General features: G+C 37.4%; 1 protein-coding gene across 1 annotated transcript in view; it reads left to right on the top strand.

Annotated features, from left to right (window-relative positions):
- The window catches only part of LOC139952112 (zinc finger C3H1 domain-containing protein-like), a 44,033-nt gene extending 32,119 nt beyond the window's left edge, over positions 1 to 11,914 (top strand). Inside the window, exons 24-29 of the mRNA XM_071951069.1 lie at positions 908 to 1,095; positions 2,603 to 2,818; positions 4,638 to 4,904; positions 5,847 to 5,960; positions 7,744 to 7,783; positions 11,455 to 11,914. Coding sequence (XP_071807170.1) covers positions 908 to 1,095; positions 2,603 to 2,818; positions 4,638 to 4,904; positions 5,847 to 5,960; positions 7,744 to 7,783; positions 11,455 to 11,571 — 942 coding nt within the window. The 3' untranslated portion in view covers positions 11,572 to 11,914. The remainder of the gene's footprint in view (positions 1 to 907; positions 1,096 to 2,602; positions 2,819 to 4,637; positions 4,905 to 5,846; positions 5,961 to 7,743; positions 7,784 to 11,454) is intronic.
- Positions 11,915 to 22,610: the final 10,696 nt, after the last annotated feature.

Genomic DNA, 22,610 nt, shown 5'->3' with positions numbered 1-22,610 from the left:
CATATGAAAGTTGAGTTGTGCGTTGGTTCTCTGCTGTGCCACAAGGGTTTTCCAAAACATCCGGTTTTCCTCCCTCCGGAAAATCGAACACTTTCGATCTTGGCTGTACTCCGTGGTCATAGTGAGTTGATGTGGCTGGCAGCCAAAGGCGCCCTTGCATGCCTGTTGCGAACACGTAGTTGCGACCTTCGCAATTCAGCTCTTAGCTGCGAGTAAGGATGATTAGCCTCCCAAATTATTATTATTATTAGTATTATTATTAGGAACAAAGAATTCCAGGGTTGAACAAGTAATTCCATTGGGGTCCATTGTTCAGTTGTGTAAAAGGCCCCACTAGGGCACTCCTGTAAGCTCACCTATACCATCTCTTGGCCAAGCAGTTAAGAGCATCGTATTCAAACTCTGGTGTTTCTGATCAGCAGAGTGTGGGTTTGAACCCCAAGCCAAGACACCCCCAAGACACTAACCATTGCTTCGTCCTTGGGATGGGATGTAAAGCCATTGGTCCCTTGTGTTGTGTAACACATGTAAAAGAACCCAGTGCACTTATCGAAAAGAGAAGGGGTTCGCCCCCGTGTTCCTGGCTGTGGCTGCTGTATGCGCCGTAGCACCTTGTAAACCCTTATGCGGTGCGAAATAGTTGGGTGTCAGAATACATCACTGCAATAACCTATCTTTCTGAAAGTTTGTATATACTCAGCGCCTTGAATACCTTGTTTGGTAGATACGTGCGCTATATAAGACTTTGATATTATTATTATAATGATTATCATCTGTGCATGTATATGTGTGTACTGAGTAAATCACCTCATGATACCATATGGCAGACCAACGTTATGAATTTATTAAGAAGGTTATATTGAATGTTGAGGCAGTAACAGAGTTACTGGTGTTTCTTTTTTTACAGATCATGAAGAAAGCCCTCCATAGTTGTCCACTGAGTGCAGAGCTTTATGGTATATGTGCCAAGTATTCCGTATTGCATAATGATCCTAATGGAGCAGTGGATGTACTCAAGCTATGCCCATATGCCTTCTATAATATACAGGAGAAATCAGAATATAAAGATGCTCAGCAAATACGCAATCATTATAGGTGAGTTAAACGTGTTTTCACCTTTGCATGAGCGTATTTGTTGTACTACATGTACATGTATACCTGATGTGTGGCAGAGAGGTTTGCTCGGCTCCAGCGGCCATGTTATCCAGGACCGCTAGGATGGGCTGATCAGCTTGCACAGACTCTTGTTCAGGAAGTACGTCATGCATGCAGTGTAAGTGAGTGTGAGTGTGATGCATGATGGGACAGAGCATTAACCAATGAGTTTGCTTGATATGTTTGCCCATCCCAGCACCTTTGGTGAAGACTAGGCACTGGGGCCGAGCACAGCAGAGAGTGTCCCTAACCCCCGTCCCCCCCCCCCCACTCAAAAAAAAAAAAAAAAACAATATATTTCCAAACTTGAACACACTCCACTTGTAAAGAGGTACATACCACTCCCCCTAGAACCCTCTAATTAATTCCTGACATTCCCAGAACACAATGAAGACACAATAGGAGGGGGGGGGGTACACCATGCCACAGAATAAATACATGTAGAGCTCGGTCTTGTTTTGTCTTGATCTTTGGCCTACTGTTTAATAGTCTTTATGAAACAAGCATCTTCAGAGCAGGGGAGACACAGTATCAACATCTGCTCTTTTTCACATTTTCTGCTGCAGTACATGTTTTTTTTAGAGCACTGTGACTATCTGAAAATGTTTCTATCAGACCGGAGCTACTGTAAATTTTCTCGCTTGTGCAGTCAAATACAGCTGACTTGAATTTGAGTTGGAATAACATTCAGGTTGGACAGGGTGAATATCAATTATTACTATACCTCATACAATTTCATGACCGAGAGTCGAGTTCCTACTGGTCAATCCATCATCACGTGCCAGGTGCTATTTTTACTAATTACCAAGCGCGCACGCAAGTAATCACGCACATGGTTAATGTCCATGACAAGTAGAATAGCGCCCAGGCAGCCCGAGAGCTATTCTACTTGTCTTGCGCATTTTCCCTCGGCTTCGCCGAGGGAAAATAGAACGCTCCGGGGATCACCTCGGGAGTCATAGTTTTTAACCATAGCACTTGAAGCAGTCAATATTTGTATACTACATATACATGTAGCTCCCCTCGGTATTAGAAGTTGACAAGCTAGTTCCTGAGGCAAACTTCCAATACCTCGGGGAGCTAATATTGATTAGTCACCCTCAAACCATGTTGTATTTGTATAAAACATGATTTAGGTATGAATGATGTCTTGAACAAAGCCTTGCTCATGCACAAGTGAATTTGCCAATTTGAATTTCTCAGACTACACTGTAGCTATAATAATAATAATAAATATTTATAAGGTGCTAAATACGGTATTTTCCTGCAAAGTACATGTATGTGGGACTACATTGTGCATTTTGAATTATAAGACGTACATGAACCTACATGTACATGTATGCAGCCAATCAAACCAGGAACACAATGCCACATAGTTCAGGGCAAATATATGTGGGTGTTGCTGTCTCTTATGTAACTTTGCAAATGCTGTACCTTTTTGTGTCAGATCTCTTCTTGGACAAAGCCTTTCCTTGGAATACTCTCCGCCAAAACTCAATCCAGGAGTAACCTCGGAGCTGTTGGAGGAGCAATCATGTCATCTGTGGTTGAACTATTGTTTACTGCAAGAATTGACATCTGAGGAGAGTGAAGCATCGGAGGCTTATGAGAAATCCCTTTGCCATCTGAGTCAGACTAGTGATGCTCAGAAGCTGTGGATAGAGTAAGTAGTCATGAAACCTCTGACCCCCTATAAATAGACCCATCTGAGTCGGACTTGTGATGCTCAGAACCTGTGGATAGAGTAAGTAGTCATGAAACCTCTGACCCCCTATAAGTAGACCCATCTGAGTCGGACTTGTGATGCTCAGAAACTGTGGATAGAGTAAGTAGTCATGAAACCTCTGACCCCCTATAAATAGACCCATCTGAGTCAGACTAGTGATGCTCAGAAGCTGTGGATAGAGTAAGTAGTCATGAAACCTCTGACCCCCTATAAATAGACCCATCTGAGTCGGACTTGTGATGCTCAGAACCTGTGGATAGAGTAAGTAGTCATGAAACCTCTGACCCCCTATAAGTAGACCCATCTGAGTCAGACTTGTGATGCTCAGAAGCTGTGGATAGAGTAAGTAGTCATGAAACCTCTGACCCCCTATAAATAGACCCATCTGAGTCAGACTAGTGATGCTCAGAAGCTGTGGATAGAGTAAGTAGTCATGAAACCTCTGACCCCCTATAAATAGACCCATCTGAGTCGGACTTGTGATGCTCAGAAGCTGTGGATAGAGTAAGTAGTCATGAAACCTCTGACCCCCTATAAATAGACCCATCTGAGTCAGACTAGTGATGCTCAGAAGCTGTGGATAGAGTAAGTAGTCATGAAACCTCTGACCCCCTATAAATAGACCCATCTGAGTCGGACTTGTGATGCTCAGAAACTGTGGATAGAGTAAGTAGTCATGAAACCTCTGACCCCCTATAAATAGACCCATCTGAGTCGGACTTGTGATGCTCAGAAGCTGTGGATAGAGTAAGTAGTCATGAAACCTCTGACCCCCTATAAATAGACCCATCTGAGTCAGACTAGTGATGCTCAGAAGCTGTGGATAGAGTAAGTAGTCATGAAACCTCTGACCCCCTATAAATAGACCCATCTGAGTCGGACTTGTGATGCTCAGAACCTGTGGATAGAGTAAGTAGTCATGATATAATAATAATAATAATAGTGGCCATTTATAATGTGCCATGTCTGTCTAAAAGACACTCCTGGCACAGGAGAGATGCAAAAGCAAGTTGACAATGAGTTACATATGTAGTTAAGCACAAAAATAAGTTTTCTAATGGGTTTTGAAGCTGCTATAAGTAGTGACTTGTCAGAGATTTGGGGGGAGTTCGTTCCGTAGTGATGGGCCAGAGTGTGAGAAGGATCGGGCTTCCCATGAGTGGCGTGTTCTTGGAATGTGAAGAAGTTTGGTGTCAGTGATGTAGTAGGCTCTGGATGTATGTTGGTGCCGTGCCCTGGAGAGACTGAAGCACCAGGAAGGAGAATTTTGAAGTCGATGTTGCCGACAATAGACAATGCATAATCATCATGTCAATGATAAGTAAGTCATGACCAAGATAGTGGGTAGCCATGATATGATTGTGAAGCACTGGACACTATTAGCAATTACTCAAAATAATTGTTATCATAAATATTTACTTAGTAACGAGCAACGGAGAGCTGTTGATGGTACAAAACATTGTGAGTAATGGCTCCCTTTGAATATTCCTTAATCCCCAAATTTCCATCTATTAAATCTATTATATTTACCTGCTGCTAAAATACATGTATGGGATTCGGACTGCCTCTAGCTGCAGGCAATCTCAGTGGTCTAGTTGGTAAGACACTGCTCTAGATTTGCAAAGGTCGTGTGATTGTGATTTTTGTTCACAGAGCTCGTGTATTAAGTGCTAACACAAATCGACGTATACGGGTAAAACCAAAATTAATACACTTTCAAAGGTTGTTTACAATTCACCTAATATTTTTATTGCAGGTACCTTCTCTTCAAAAAATCCCGACTTGCTAGCAGCCTTGATAAGCACAAAGCATTTAAGACATTCACAGGGCTTGTTAATCGCTGTCTGGTATCCATGGCAACTGAGTTTCCTCTTCCACAATCTAGAAGGAAGACTTGGCAGGATTACTCTTTCCATAATGGAGTTGTTGAACTGTACATCAGATGTCTTGAAGATGGACAACAGCTGGATATGTATGAGACATACATTGATCGTATGCCACACAATGTGTATCTTGCTTTCAGGTAAACTTCTTGTTTTGGGGGGTGTCTTATGGAAAAATAACTGACAAAATTGTAGAAAAATTCAAATGTAAAACTCAGTTTTTTGAAGATAGAGTGTTAGGAGAATTTATGTATTCTAAGAATTAGGGCATATTTGCACATTGCATGACACCCTGTTCACCATTTAGGGAGTCCAAATGTAAACATAGTAATCAAATTAAATGTAAGTCGCAGTACTCGCAGTAAAGGACATGGAGGTCATTAGTATTTTCTTATTCTTTATGAGATAGATTGTACATGAAGTCATTGGCCACCATCAGTGATGAAATGTGCACGCTGGGAGTTGTGCGCAGCGCTTACACCCAAGCACTTCCATTGTTAATCATCAAATATGGCGGTCCATCATCAAATGTGGCGGTCCATGACGCTTTGTACAATCCATCTATTGACAATTGTCATAAAAATTTACACATAAAAATAATATGCTGAATGGTTGAGTGAACAAAAACCAATTATTATCAATTAACATTTAAGGCACGTGTAACTTACTAAACAACTCTACTCTCAAAGACGATAGTCAGAATGCAGTATTCACAATACACAAACAATTGTAAGTTTTGTTCTGGGTTAAGTCTTTCTAATCCTTGCATATTTATTATCATCTGTACTCTCAAAGCCACAAGAAACAGTTAACATGCATGAGAATGTTTTGTATTTTTCTGTATTTCTGGATTTTTCACTTCAAAATATGTCTCCGAGTTCAGTGTGAATTTAATATAAAATTTGGGGTAGGGTGGGGGTTCACATTTATATTCCACTGATCTTTCGTCTTAAACGTTAAACCAGAAAATGTAAGTTGACCTTTGTAATCACTCATATAATTGTAGATCAGACTTATCGTCCGTTAAAAAAAATGCGCCCGGTTCTCATGAGAGTGACGTGTTTACATGTTGTTATTTACAGGGCTTGTTGTCATGGGAGCAAGTCACTTTCTGATAGGGGATGTATTCATCGAGTAAAACGCATTGCTGTGGACATCCTGAGCAAATATCCCGAGTGTCTACCCTTCTGGAAAGTGTAATGTACCTTTTAATTCTTTCAAGTTTTAGCGATCAAACAAACTTTATGAAAGCGGTATTGGATTATGAAACCTCTTGGTTACCATACTGGGCCCAATTTCATAGAGCTGCTCTCGAACAAAAAAGCTAAGAACAACTGAAGAATGCTTACCATGATGGCCAAATGTCACACATACAATCTGTGACAGGTATCATGCTCATTTTGTATAAGCAATAAATCTTTCGGCTTGAGCAGTTAGGTTCAGAATCAGTCACAAATGTCATTCTTCTTTGATATAAGCAAACTAGCTGGATCAACAGTACATATTGACCCCTTTGCACGCACATCACACACGGTGACTGTCGTACCCTTACCATTTTGGTTGGCAGTTATGTTTACGTGTAAACGCCGCGTCGTCTAAAAATACGCCCTTCGCACTATTCACTTAATAACGCACAGAGACATTGCCCACCGATATGGCGCATCCAAGATTATTCTATATGACGTCAGGTGAATTGGGTCAATAGACAAAACTTGCTAAGAATCCTTGCTGACACATGACTTGAAAGATGCTCTACACACTGTCAGAATTTCAACTGCTTTACGTACTCTTGATGCACCATAGAGTTGGTTCCAGCCCTGGGCCCAATTTCATGGTTCTGCTTACTTGCAAGCGCCAAATTTCTGCGCTAGTTGTGTAAGCATAGGATGCCTAGTAAATTGGAGTACACACGTGCACAAGCCAAAATTCCCCGCTAACTCGTGAAGAACGCTTGACATCATCATAAAATAAGTCCAATGGGAAGCTGTTTGCAAACGTTTGCGATTTTTATTTCAAGATGTCTATATATTTTTTAGAAATGCATTTTGAGAAATTGATGTGTCAATGTGTACTTGTTCTTATATTTCATTGCTTAGATGTTAGCTTGTTAAGATGGCCAGATGACTATAAAGACAGTCTAAAACAAAACACAATCCAAGGTGGAATTTTCTCTCCAAATACCCAAGTTTACCCATGTTAATTTCCAAAGTTATTCTATTCCCATGGCATACTGCAGATTACAAAAAGTTTGTTGGAAAAGTATTGAATTTGTCTGTAGAGGTTTTGATGCATGAGGTGCTAATGCACCTGTACTGGATACATGCATGTACAATGTATGATAAAAGATCACACAAAGCTAGTTTTATATGCAGCCATTGGCATGTGACATTATGATAAGTTTGCTTATGGGATTTGGGACATTTCTACTTGATTAAAGACACTGGACACTATTGGTAGGCCTAATTGTCAAAGACCAGTCTTCTCACTTGGTGTATCTCCACATATGCATAAAATAACAAACCTGTGAAAATTTGAGCTCAATTGGTGGTCGAAGTTGCGAGATAGTAATGAAAGAAAAAAGAACCTTGTCACACAAAGTTGTGTGCTTTCAGATGCTTGATTTTGAGACTTTTTGAGGTCCCAAAATCAATTTGTGAAAAACTACTTCTTTCTTTAAAACTGTCACTTCAGAGGGAGCTGTTTCTCACAGTGTTTTATAACATCAACCTCTCCCAATTACTCGTTACCAAGTAAGGTTTTATGCTAGTAACTATTTTAAGAAATACCCAATAGTGTCCACTGCCTTTAACATAAAAGAGTTCACTTTTCAGAACAAGAAAGTTGTTGAACCTGTTTGTAACAAGAAAGGTCTAAACTCAGTGAGAGAAAGTAATTCTTTGTCCGAGTCAGTTTGAAACACATTTATTAAGAATGATATGGCTGTACATTATTTTGTGAAATATATTTACCCTTATGCAGAATAATAGCATTGAGTCTTCACCAAGGAAAACTAACTGAGGTAAGTTACAGGATTTTAATCTTAATATTTAATATAATAATTAAGTGATTTTCAATTCACTTTGAGTTTACAATAGTGCCCATGTGGGGTCAACCTGGACATTGTAAGTTATCACACAAACGCAGGTGGAATATGGAAAAACATAGCGCTTCTGCGCCCCTTATACAATGAGGCTGAAGGCCGAGTTGGATATGGGATGCAGACGCGCTATTTTTTGTTGTATTCCATGAGCTTGCATGTGATAATGTATTTATCTTCAAGCAAACTTTCATCAAAGCATGTGACAGTCAGCATTTGATGCAAACACATTTTTAAATTGACATTAACCTTTTTATAAGCTGTACATTTGCATATAGCTTAAAAGCGCCGAACGCGGAGTTTCATGTAAACCACACAATACACAGGGTGTGATAAATGCTGTGCGATATAAGTTTAAATAAAACTCCTTGTTGCTACGGATCAACCAACCAGAATCGACTATTCAAACAGGCTTGAAGATAGTAAAACAATAGCAGGAGCCCACAAACCGAATCCATAAGGCTGTGTTCATGCACGCTGTTGACGACACAAGCGTGGAATGCATACCTGTACATGTAAAGATATCTTTTAAAGGGTTTGGGTACTTTTTGTAGGACACAAAACACAATGTCCACAGATTTACATATACAATGTACACAGTTTGAAGATAATGATGGTAGAAAGCTTCCCCTGAAATATTACTTGCTGAGGTGCTGTAGTTTTTGAGAAATGAGTAAACCAAGTCATGAAAGTAATGTTCGTCTTTACCATGTGACATTGTTTTACTCATTCCTTAAAAACTACTGCACCTCAGCCAGGTGTCAGCAAGTAATATTTTTAGGGAAGCCTTCTACATCTTCAAACTGTGTTAGTTTAATGTAAATCTTTAGACTTTGTGTTTCGTGTTACAAAAAGTACCCAAATCCTTTAAGCTCTTTGTTAAACTCTATCAGTTTTTTAGTGTTTTACTTAAACTAGCAGAGCGTTTAAAATTACCCATTCTATTTGTCTTCTTCCCTGTGGAGCCGTATTTGTTCTTATTTAGTCTCTAATAGACTTTGTGCACTCAATTCCTTGTAGTACATGTACATGTACACCCAAGTCTTTAGATTTCCCAAATGGAGATCCTTTGTTTTCCCTTGTCTGTTTTGTTCTCTGTTCCACAAGTTAATATTAAATTAATAACCCTCCTGGATCTGGTATGTGGGGTACTTCAATTGTTATATTATTCCTTCTTCTGAAGAAATTCTCTGTGGGGTACCATTATAACTAAGAAAAGCTTGTGGGGTAGGATTATTCTAATGTTAAAAGTATCCTGTTAGTTTACTTCAGGCATGCAACTTTTCCTCTGATAAGCTGATTTCATCTTCTTTTTTTTCTTTCTCATATTTACCATTCAAAATTTAAAAATGCTTTACAAAATAATTGAAATTTCTGAATTTCCTCTTTTTTGGTGAAGTTACAGTTGCATGCCTGTTACTTGTGTCAGAGCCCAAAATACATGTATTGGTAGAATTCTCACATAATACAACACACAGTATACATGTATTTCCAGCATGTTTTTTGTTTACATGTACTACATTGATTGTTTGCAAGTATTTGGTTCAACAAATGAAGCGAACCCTTCTTACTATTTTGTGTAACTGAACAACTATTTTAGCTAAAACATGATGAGTGTAAGTTCTATAACTGCATGCGACTTTGGAAATTTTCAAGAGACAAAAGTTGTACTTTCTAAGTATTATTAACTTACTAATACCCGTTTAAGAATGACTTCCAGAGTCGCGCCGAACCAAATTATTGAAATAAGTGTAGAAAAAGTTTGATGTCTGAAACAGTTGACTGGACTTACTAGAAGTCGAAAGATTGACTGTTGCAGTCGTTCGGAATGACTCTGGAGCGTCTTAGTTGGTTTCAGACGTCGATCTTGTCCTGAGCCAAACCTATGTACATGTAATGTTAATGTTATGTTAAGTTCGCCTGTCTGAAACCCAAATGTAATTGAGTCGACCCAGAGTCGCTCCTAGTCTACTTGGTTCGGCGCAACTCTGGAGCGCCCTTCTGAACCGGGTGTAACCCCGTTATTTTAATCTGTTAAAGTTTTGCCACAGTCTGGGCCTGGCCCAATTTGGGTTTTTTTCTATCCATATGATTTAGGCAAAGAGATTGTACCAGCAAGCACTAGACGCAGTTCCTCTTGCAGCAAACCTCTGGAAAGATGTAATACTTTTTCTGTTCTTTCACACATTACTTGTATTGTGACTGGGTTTTCAGGGGTTTTTTTGTACAATTTTTTACTATAATCTCAAGGAAATCTTGAATGAAAGATTGAAGTATATCAATCATTGTGACTGGTTGACTTTTGAAATATAATAATATTAATAATCATAATAATATAACGTTCTGATGCAATCAAGGTACCACAAGGCTTAAGAACAAAAAATATTACAACAAATCGACGTACATGTAGTATGTACAATTATCTCACTGATGTATGGTTCCAAAACAATTGAATATTTCTTTTTAAAGAAAAATTCAAGATGTCTTTTTTAACGAACAAATGGCTTAGTTTCAGTATGAAAGCTCACTGATTATAACCTTCATTACAGTTCCATTCATACTATTTTATCCAGTACTGTCTAAGCCTGGGCGACGAGTGACATTTACTATTTGACTAGTTGTGCATGGAATAGTCGCAACTCCGACACGAGCCAATACTAATAATTAATTCCCAAGATGCATTGCAGCATATTGTTTGTCACAGATGCAATATAATATAACTCACGCTAAACAGATTGAAGGCTTGTGATTGTTTTTGTAAGTAAATCATGTTTTCATTAATGGTCATTAAATTTGGTTCACCAAGCAGGAATTCGTGACCTTTTTTTAAAAGTATTCGTGGCGACATTATTAACCGAGTAGTTAAAAAAAAAACGATAGTCGCGACTCAACTAAGCAATCAATAGTCACGACTTAGACACTAGTCGCACTAGTCGCCCAGGTTTAATACTCTCCTAATCAGAGGATAGCACTTGCAGAGCCAACTTATTGTTACTTTTACTGATTGCAGCAATCAAAATGAGAAAGCACTCATAAAATTACTTGACAAGTCCTACACCATTGTACATGTATTTGTTAATGTGTCAACCTGATTTGATGAAATGTTTATGGTTTTGTCATATGGTGTTGAATTAACATAGTGCACCTGACCAGTGCAAGTACAACAATTCTCACACAAACTAATTCAAGTTTGATGGCAATTTTTCAGCTGATGGTTTACTTAAATTACAGCATGAGGGAATTTGTTTGCTAGAATTTGTTATGTAAGGTTAGGAAATTCTTCACAATTATATTAAATAATTTTGGCTTCAACAATATACCAATATACAGCCTTGAACTTCAAGGGGCACCTTCGTGAGGCAAATGTTAATTTGTACAAGAACCTCGCACAGGGCATCACAGGGCACCACAGCAAATACACAGGGCACCATAGCAATTGATGTGGGTTATTTTTAGACCTGATAAGTAGGTATACATGTACTCATACTAAAATACCTCACAGTTTTAATGCTGCATTATAAAAACAATACCAATATTAAATATCATTTACAACATCTGTCTTTCTATTTTTGTCTCCCTTTTGTTGTCCATAGTTTTTCCTTCTGGAGGTGGTGAATGACAGACAGCCGGATAATATCCGTAAACTTGTATTGAAGTGTCGTGAGTTGAAGGTCAACATTGAGGACTATCTGAAGACTATCTTGCAATGATCATCACAAAGATCCTCATTAACATTAAGAAGAGCTTTTAGTTTCATTGGCTGGACAATTTTTTCAAGCCATTTTTTATTTTTGTTTTACTTTTTTCATGACAAAAAAGTCTAGATTTGTCAACTCAACTGGTCAATCACTGATTTTTCTGGTTATTAAATAGTCCATCTGGATTGTTGATAGTTGATGATTTCCTGGTGTTTTAGTGGCAGGTGTTCACACTACCTGTTGATCCACAACATGATGCAGTCAGCTGTTGTCTCAGGGGGTTATGGTATTCAAGTGATTGATTTGCCTCAGGACCACGTGGTTAGTTGTCTACTTTGGAAGATGTCTTGCAGTCAGTACGTTGTCCTGAAGATTCTTGGTGTCTGTGTTTTTCCAAAATAGTTCAGTCAAGAAATGATCTCCTGCAGTATCTTGGTTAAAGGGATAACTGCATCCATTGTCTTTAACATGTTTAAGTAGTTAATTCAAATGTCTTGTGATGAAGTTTTTGTACCAGCAGATTTTAGTGTGCCAGATGTACTTACATGTATACAGCAATTTAAAATCGCACGAAGAAGATTGCTCCATATATTTTCATAAATTCTAAAGTGCATTTTTTATTTTGTGTACAGGGTGTAGAAATTTTATGTTTTTCTTGCATCTAAGGAAATATTGACTGTGTTTTGGGTCAGTTTCGGTAGATTTGTTTTGGTTCGTTATAAGAGGTCATGATAAGGAAATATTGACTGTGTTTTGGGTCAGTTTCGGTACATTTGTTTGGTTTGTTTATAAGAGGTCATCATAAGGAAATATTGACTGTGTTTTGGGGTCAGTTTCGGTAGATTTGTTTTGGTTCGTTTATAAGAGGTCTTGATACCTATTCAAGATATTGGTCATCTCAGTAACCTGTTGAAGGCAAGCTTGGTCTCAAATGTCATGTACAAAAAATGGAGTACTGTCATATAGTTAAGTTTTGATCCAGAATGATTTGTTTCCCTTTTTTGTTTACTTGCTATGCTTTTGGTTGTTATTACTGGCTGACACCTAGTGTCCATGTCACAGTGCATAGGTGTCAAGGGTTTAGCATGAGGAGGACAAACTTATTGGTCATTGTTGAGGATCCATAGCATTGCGCTGTTACAGCCCATACACTGTAGGTCTGGGTTTCACTCACAGGTGGAGTATATCCCTGGGCATGTCATAATTAAGTAGCTACAGAAGTAAACCGCCTTATTGTCGGGGAATTGTGTTGTTAATTTGATTGCATGATTTGTCTATAAAGGAAACTTTTGACATCTATTGTGATTTGGATAAAATTGGTCTGTTTTGAGATTCCTTTTCGTAGTTGTGAATGTTCAAGCATGGTTAGGACCCACCAGCCTTGTAGTTAATTGGATAGTACTGTTGTGCAATGAGTGGCCAATGTGACATTACAACGAGCCATGGATATTAAGATAAGGATGATGTCATCAAGATTGTAACCAATGGGCAGACGGCTCAAAACAAGAGTGTCTTCTAGAGTAGCCAATAGGCAGACTGCTTAGAAGCACCCAATGGCTACTCAACCAATCACATCGCCTGTATGATGTCATCACCAATAACAATAAGCAGCTGTCCTAAACCTGCTGCTGTGAAGTTAATTATTTAAACGGACATGAACGATGTCAACAACTTCTAAAGTGGTTGGAGAGAAAGACAGTTTGGTGAATGTGATCCAGAGCATCGATGGTGATTTGTAGACTGAACTTCTTATGGCAATGTTATGGGGATGGAGTGGCATCCAACACAGCAGGAACAGTTACGAACTGAGTGAGTATACAGATTGTGTGTGTAGTCTTTGTTTCCAGTCATAAACATCACATTCTAACATGTTCATACATTGTACATGTAAATAGGGGTGGAATTTTCAAGTTTTCTAGTTCTGTACTATAAACATATTTACTAAAAGTGTCAATGAAAAAAGGCAAAACCAGGCTGTTATATAGTTTAATCCTCACCAATAATCAAAACAAATTTCCATTGTAAAAGTGGCCACCATAGAAAGGTAACATGCTTTCAGTTTTAAGGGATCATGGTTCAAATCAATATTGAAGAATGTGACAACCTTTCTGATGGAAATATTTCTTTGGATTAAAAACGCAGACACTGTTTTCCATTTTTTATTAATCATATCATAAAAACCGAAATACAGCGAGAGAAAGAAAGTAATTTATCACTTGTTTGTTATTTGATTTGGAATTTGTACATGTGCGGGTTATTAATTTCTTCATTCACAATTTTGTTGGGGGATGTTTTTTTATTGGATCAAAATTCTGCATTAAGTGTGTTTATGTCTTGTCTAATTGTTGTCCTGAGTGTTTTCATAACTTGTTTCTCTCCTTTTATCTGAAAGGGATTTTTGATTGTTTGATGTTTTATTGATTTTTTATTTTATTTTTTAACTTCACGCTGAATAAACAAATTTACATGCACATGTAAACAATGTACAGCACAGCGAAATGTACAGTACATATAGGTTTCTAAACAGAGAGCAGAAACGTGTTGGCAAAACATGTTTGAATGCACTTTCTCATAAGCCAAAATATCTACAACTAGTTGAAGTTTTAAAAGACAATTACAGAAGATCCAAAAGATTTTCAGAGATTTAGAAGTCATTGATTCACTCCATTCTGGAACAAATACTTGAAGTGATTTGAAATAATTGCAACTGGCACAGCGTTTGGCTTAGCATAATTCTAGACATGTTTGAAAAAAACAATACATCACAGCTATGAAAAATGTCAAAGTCATTAAGAAACTTGAGGACTTTGGAGACAATTATCATCCCCTCATAAAAGAAAATCTTGTTTCCATGTGGTTGTTTTCATGCTCATCAGTCAAAAGTAAGTATTGTTAACTTTCATGTACATGTATGTGACTTCAATAGACCCATAAGAACAAGAGGGTGCACTGGTGATGATGATTGCACAAACGCAACGGGACCGCAAGGAGACACGCGCGCCATTCTATTCGCGCGTTGAATATGGACACGTTGGAGTTTGTGTTTATTGAACGCTATGCGATGCTGTTTTGTCAACTTACAAAATGGCCACACAAACACGCACTGTGCGATGCTGTTTTGTCAACTTAGAAAATGGCCGCATGCACGCATGCTGGGCCGCGTATAGGCCAGTACACCCTCTAGTTCTTATATATATAACTCTATGAGTAGGCCCCTACATGTATGTGACTTCATGTATCACATGTATGTGTATGTGACTTCATGTATCATACAATGTACAGTAGAACCGGTACATGTATTTGACTTGATGTATTAAGTAGTACATGTAGCTGATGTGTTGGTACATTAAGTCCAAACTCATTTGCTCTTTTCACAAATCCTTATTGCCTGTTGCAGCTGCATGAATTTATTTGTCATTGCAAAAAAGTTTACCTCTTTTACAAGTAATGGACTTTGGAAACTTTACATGTTTTTAAACATGTCATGAGTTTTAGTGAAATGTCAAATAGTGTGCATACATTCTTAAAATTACAAATGCATTTCCAATAGGTGCATGGAAGGGACTTGCCAACATACATGCTACATGATACATATTACATGTACATGTTGGTGTGCATTGAGACTACATACATGTGTATATCATCGCCTGTTCATATTTTTACAAAGTCTGAGTTAGTGTAGGGGTGTTTGACTGAAAATAAAGTCAATTGTACCAAGTGTAAACATTGTACATACAGTATACATGTATGTGCCCATCACACTTGAAACAAGTTCTCTTTATCTACATTGTAGCCACAGGCAGTGCTACATGTACTGTAGATTGAGCAAGTCTGTCTACAACACAGATGGTGTCTGAAAAATAGAACCAATGTTTGAATAATGTTCTTCAAATAGTTCTTATTAATATCCCTACACCACCTTTTGTTGTAAATTGCTATATATTAGTCATGATAGCCTGTTGGTGTGTGCCTCCACAGCCAGGGTACAGTTTCACTGTTTGACTTATTCTTAGTATGATGGGCCATCATGAAGTATGTACAGTGTATGTAATATGGTCAGCTTATTTAACTTTGAGGACGTTTTAATGCCTGAAATGAAGGAGATGGGCTGGTACCAAGAGATCATCACTCTTAACTACAAGACAAATCAAGTCAAGAAAGATCAACCCAAGAAGGAGTTCTTCTACTGTCATCAGAGTGCTATACACTCAGTCAACCCAACATCAAGAGCCTAGTAAATGCATACACCAGCTGACCAGCATCAAGTTCAAGGCCAATACAACGGTACATTGTGGTCCTACAACACTGACCTATATAGTTCTGCATTATGAAATAAAACGTTCTTGGCAGTCGACATTGTGTATGAATCCACCTGTAGAGCGGATCACCATATTTGATGTTTGGATGTTGATGTCATGATGAACAGAGCGTTGGCAAAGAGCGCAGTCTTCAGATCTGATTTGACAGCAGTTGATGTACTTACACTTACCTTCAAATAAGAGCAAATCAAGCAATCCAACCAGTTAGACGTCTGCTTCCATGTTCGTATACAACTCAAGATGATGCTACATCTAGAAGATGCAGAAGTACAACTACACTGAAATCTACATAATAGCATATCAGAAAACTTCAAAATGGTAGTTCTCAATCCTTCACCATGAGTTTAAACCAAGACCATTGATCTACCCACATGTGACCCATGATGGAATTCTCCTTCACATTGCCATAATAGGCAGGTTGACAATTGATCATAGATGAAGAACATCCCATCACTGAATGGCTCTATGCTAGTAATTGATACGACCAGTAGTAGTTTTCAGTATCCTATATGCCTATAATCGAGGTATCCAGGCAGCCTTTGAAGCTACAGGTATTTAAGTCAACAGTGTTCATCCCCATTTTAGTCAACCAACCTATGCTTGCAGATAACATGTTTACTCTATATGTATTTATTCATTTGGTACATTTGAAGTGTATATTATTGGTTGTTGTGTAGCCAAACGATACACTAATAGGAAAAAAACAATGGTTTCAAGATAATACATTTTCTGGTATGCACATGGGCTGTAAACTTAATATTGTAATCTCTTTTACAAGCATAAAAGTAGGCTAATATACTATAATTAAATAAATTTTTAATTAATTTCCTTTTTTTAGATGGAATTAATTTAAATGCTAATGTACATGTCTGACTGTATTTAAACAAATATTTATTACTTTAAATACATATTTAAATTTACACATTATCTTTTGACCACAAAACTTGACATTTTTCTGTACTCATAATGTTCAAGCGAAAGTCTGGTTTTACATCAGCGAAGTTTGGGTCAAAACTTAAAAGTTAAGAAATATGTCCAGTGTTGTGATCAAAATATAAAATTATATAATTGTTTTGGTTGTGTGGATGTGGTACAGTTTTACTGTTCTGGCCAATTTTCATCAACAAAATGTTCATTGTAATCTGCATTTATATGCAGGTTAACAACAAAAACAAATTCATTTGGTGACAACTTATGACTCCTTTTATTTTAATCATGTTGAGTTAATACGTTAGTTTCACTTTTTCAAGAAACGGATAATACATTTGTATCACTTTAGTCTGTAAAAAGTTACATTTTGTTAAATAGTGATGCAAAAAGTGCTAAACTCCATTCCATGCAAAGCTTCTGTTCCTCTGAAACTCTTCCTTTTTTATTTAAAAGTTAAAATCAAACGTTGCTATTTAACCAAGAGAAATAACTTCTTTTGTACTACATCCATGTACTACATCCATGTAGTACAAAAGAAGTTTTATACATGTATAAAACACATACAAAATACATGAATTTTGTTAGGTATTCAGTTATAGATAAGAATGTACATTACGAAGGGAGAATGGGCAGCATGGGCAGCATGTTCATGTATCTACCAACTTCTAAACAAATAAATGAGGATTTCGGAATTGTTGTTGGCTTTCTGGCCATTGTTGGCTTTCTGTCCATTGTTGGCTTTCTGGTCAGTGGTTAGTTTTCTGGCCAGAGTTGGCATAGGACAGACACATCATGGTATTTGCATTTTATGTTCAATCCAAATATGTATTTAAATTTGTCCAATGCATGTCAATGATGTACATAGTGTATGTAATGTGTATTTTTCTGAACTTTTTCAGTCTAAAATGTGTCCATAGTTACCCACCATCAAGTGAATCTTAACTAAGTAATAACTGCATATACTAAAATATAGAATACTTTGCTACCATACTATTAGCATGGGGGTGGATGATTTACTTTTTGTATTGTTATGTTTCGTTTTGTAGTATTTAAGTATTTAATTAGCTTCATGCATTCAGTTCAAGTAAATAAAACTTGATGGGAAATCCCTTTTTAAATGGTTGGTAGGTCAAGGGTCACACAGTGCTTGTATACAATGATCTTTGCCATAAACAGCATTCTTTATAAAGAGTTTTCCAAATCTTCCAGTTCTCAAGATTATACAGGGACCACCACTTTTTCAAGACTCTCCCATTTTACTTTTTTAACGAAATTAATATTTATCTGAGATTGGGTAATTCTGAAAAAAAAAATATTTATCAGTTTGATACTTATGGGCAGAGCTAAGTGTCATGATGCACCTGTGCATGTTTTACTGTTACTTCCATTTGTGGGCAGAGAGAGGTGGCAATCACATACAACTCCCGATTAAACTGAAGCCTTAAGGAAGTCTCTGTTTCACTAGGAATGTGGCCGCTTCATGTGTACGTATGTACATGTAGTTTTCTTAACTATTTTGCAAAGTGATGTGACCTCTGACGTCACACAAAAACCATAACATGATTCGCGCGCATACCGACGGGCAAAACCTTTGTGTTTTGGCAGCCAGCTAGAAAGTGTACGCAATCTTACTATGACTACGCAACTCAGTGCCCGGCGAAACATGACGTATATAGTGTTTGTCAACAGAGGGTGGTTTGAATGTAAACATAGGTCACATCGTCTATTGTAATGGTTATTACAGCTTTGGTCAATTGCTTCTTTCACACTAGCAGTTACATGTAGTTCAAGTTTTTTTTTGTTTTTTTTTACATATGCTACAGTAGATACATTTAGGTGCATGATGTACACTGATGTAGGGACTTGTACTCAAGTTAGTGTACATGTACAATGTACATGTATACACTGTACAATGGAGATAAGATGTATGTGCCTGTAATTTTATCTGGATGTTTACACAAATGGATTCAGGTGTATGGACTGAATGAGCACATACTTGCTTTGCTTTCACTAGCCCAATATGTGAGAACAAAGGAAAGTTCTTGATAATCGTTGTCAGAAATGTGCCCTTGTTTTAACCACAAATGTTACCTGCTGTAATTGCTGATGGTGAGAACAAGTATTTGACATGTTTCTGTTTTTGCCTTACACACTCCGCTGGGGTATAAAAACTGCCGATTGTGAAGAACACGAAAATGGCATCAGTCACTGTTTGGAAATGAGCTGTGATCCAAACAAGCGTCTGACATACTAATAATCATACTTATTTATTACAAAGCAAGTTAAACAAGTGAAAACTCATGTGTAAAGAAATGAAGACAAATTAATGAAGGTGTGCTTTGCAATCGAAATAAGGATATCTGATTTGCGCTTTTATGTTCCAAATTTTATGCATTTATTTAAAACTGCAATCATAAGCTTTTCCATGTAAGTATTTAAAGGAATAATGAACGACAAGTCAACAAAACATTGATGCCAAAATGTTTATGCAAGTGTTCTGTAATATTGTTTTGTTTAACTGAATATTATTAATATTTATTGTACTACTTTTTTGTTACAATAAAACCTATGAAATTTAAAAAGAAGATTACTGTACAATTCTTTGGTGTTACTAAAATAACACCTTGTGGTGTTCGCAAAAGGGCTGTGTGGATAGTAAGAACACCAGACTTGAGCTTGGAGTGTCTGATCAGCAGAATGTGGGTTTGAGTCATGGCACTAGACACAATTGGTAATTACTCAAAATAATTGTGAGCATAAAAACTAACCTGGTAACAAGCATTGGAGAGCTGTTGATAGTATAAAACTTTGTAACAAACGGCTCCCTCTGAAGTAACTTAGTTTTTGAGAAAGAGGTAATTTCTCACTTTTATATTAAAAGACTTCAGGCCTGAAGCCTTTCAATTGGCACACAAGTTTGTGCACCAAGGGTGTTTCTTCTTTCATTATACTCTTGCAACTTCGATGACCAATCGAGTCCAAATGTTCACAGATTTGTTGCATATGTTGGGATACACAAAGTGTCAATAGTGGTCTTTGACAAATACCAAAGGTGTCCAGTGACTTTAAGCAAGACACCTGGCCAATATTGCTGCGTCCTTCGGATGGGATGTTAAGCCGCTAGTCTCATGTGTTGCTGGTTAAAAAGAACCCAGTGCACTAAGCGAAAAGGAAGGGGTTTGCCCCAGTCTGGTCTGATCGCCAACCTTTTTGTGCCACAGCATCTTTTAATTCATTACATATTGCTATTGGGAATAGGTCTCGTACTTCAAAACATAGCTCCACATAATAATACCGCGTGACATATAATACACAAGATGCAGGTAGTGATATTATAATCATCACTTCATTCACCACTTCATTCTGCAAATCTGATTGGAGAATTAGCGCATACTTGAAGATAAAGCGCTATATAAGAAAGATACATGTAGTCCTAATCTAGGACTAGTCCTAGGAGTTATTAAAAACTTGAGGCTAGTCCTAACTGGAGACAAGACTAGTTTGAACTCTTTGTGAAATCCCCACCTGTGGTCAAGCTATCGGGCAGTACTGGGATCACACAATGGGACACAGGATGTTTATCTGGTTGTATACAGAATAAATAAAGGAAGGGAGAAACTGTCCTCAAATATTCTAAATGGAGAAAGAGCAATGAAGGATTGGCTGATGCAGGACTCAGGACTTCAATACTACAGTATTTAAATGTTCAGTTATAGACACTGGACACTGTTAGTAAGTGTCAAAGTCTAGCCTTCACAGTTGGTGTACGTGTATCTCAACATATGTCTAAAATAACAAACCTCTGAAAATTTGAGCTCAATTGATCGTCAATTTGTGAGATAATGAAAGAAAAACAACACCCTTGTTGCAGTATGTTGTATGCTTTCATATGCTTGATTTCGAGACCTCAAATTCTAAATCCGAGGTCTCTTAATCAAATTCATGTAAAATTACTTCTTTCTCGAAAACTACTCCACTTCAGAGGGAGCCGTTTTTTACAATGTTTTTTACTATCAACCTATCCCCATTACTCGTTACCAAGTAAGGTTTTATGCTAATAATTATTTTGAGTAATTACCAAAAGTGTCCACAGCCTTTTATCAGCCAACTAATACCCCCCTTTTGGTGTTTAAGGGGGCCTTTGTGATGCCCTCACTTTCCAATAGACTACGCAAGTCTTGCAAGTATCCATAACAAGAAAAAAGTCCAGCAGAGACTATTTTTTTATGAAATCAAATCTTTGTAAAATCTTTTATTCAGCAAATTTTCAAAAACACAATTTCAGTTTTTGTTTGATAAAATTACGATTCACATAATTTGTTAATAATCATTGCAACAAAATTAAAACTTTTAATGAAGACACTTTGTTTATAGACCAGTTAATGATACAATCCATGTTTTGTAAAGATGTCTAAAACCAAAATTTGTTTGTGAACTGTGCCTGAATTTGTGCGACCATTACATATGTACATGGTTTAAAGATAACATGAGCTTCAGTTTGGAACAAATTTAAATTGTTTACAAGAAGGGAATTTGAGGTCAAGCCTTATTGATTTGTTAAAAGGTATTATAAAGGATTGGTAAGGAACATTGTTCCAATTTAGTTCCAAAGCTTACTCATTATGAACTTCATACTAGAACCATTTTTTCTTTGAAATATTTCCCTCGAAAAGTCATGTTTGGAAAACTGTATCTGAAAACATATTTTAGTTGTTGCAACCAAATTATGGACAGCGTGTTTAACATGCTGAAAAATGTGTATGGTTTATCTTTCTACAGAAGCTCCCACACTGGATTAGTCCAAACTTTCACATACAGGTTTGTTCGTGTATATGGATCATTACACAATATGAGTACTGCGACTGATCTATAAATCCTGTCCTTTAAATTTGTGATTTGCAACATTTCATGGTGAGGCAGTGTTTACAGAAACACCACAGGACATCTACTTTACTGTGTAAATTTGTTCTTCAAGAATGCTTTCTTTAAGCACGCATGTTGTTGCCAAAATCTACTTCACAGCAGGAGAATAAAAATGAGGACAACTTCTTTAAATCTACACAACAAAGTAGTTATACACCCATGGGGTTACTGCAAATTAAACATCTTTAAATTTATTTTACTATGATTTTTATCGCCAAATATTTACTTTCCAACTCATTATTTTTTACATAAACTAGAAAAAGAATCACAAACCTGTAAAACTCGATATGGTTGGTACCAACTTGGTCCCGGAAGTTCAATGTGTGTGGCTTGCACAGTCTATAGATAGAGTCTAATAATAATTTGGGAGCTAATCATCCTTACTCGAAGCTAAGAGCTGAATTGCGAAGGACGCGGTTACAATGTGTTCGAGAAGCAGGCATGCAAGGGCGCATTCAGCTGCCAGCCACATCAACCCATTATGACCACGGAGCACAGCCAAGATCGAAAGTGTTTGATTTTTTCCTGAGGGAGGAAAACCGGATAGTCTGGAAAACCCTCATGGCACAGCAGAGAACCAACGCACAACTCAACTCACATATGGCCCCGACCGGGAATCGAACCGAGGTCACCTTGGTGAGAGGCGAGCGCTTTACGCACAAGCCAACCGTGCCACTACAGGTCAGTGCTAGAAATATAACAAGTCTTTAACCTCAAAGTACATGTAGTGTAAAATGTCATTGTGTTTGATACCCTTCCAGTCCACACACATCCATAATGCCACATTTCAAACATGGATCTGTACACATTTTTATATGGGGATTTGTTAGTCATGAATTTCCGTAATTTCCACTCCAAACTATTTCGAGTTTGACCTTT

Source organism: Asterias amurensis, chromosome 20, assembly GCF_032118995.1.
Source record: "Asterias amurensis chromosome 20, ASM3211899v1".
Lineage (NCBI taxonomy): Eukaryota > Metazoa > Echinodermata > Asteroidea > Forcipulatida > Asteriidae > Asterias > Asterias amurensis.
The sequence above is the reverse complement of the archived record's forward strand: the minus strand, read 5'-3'. Positions and strand labels throughout refer to the sequence as shown.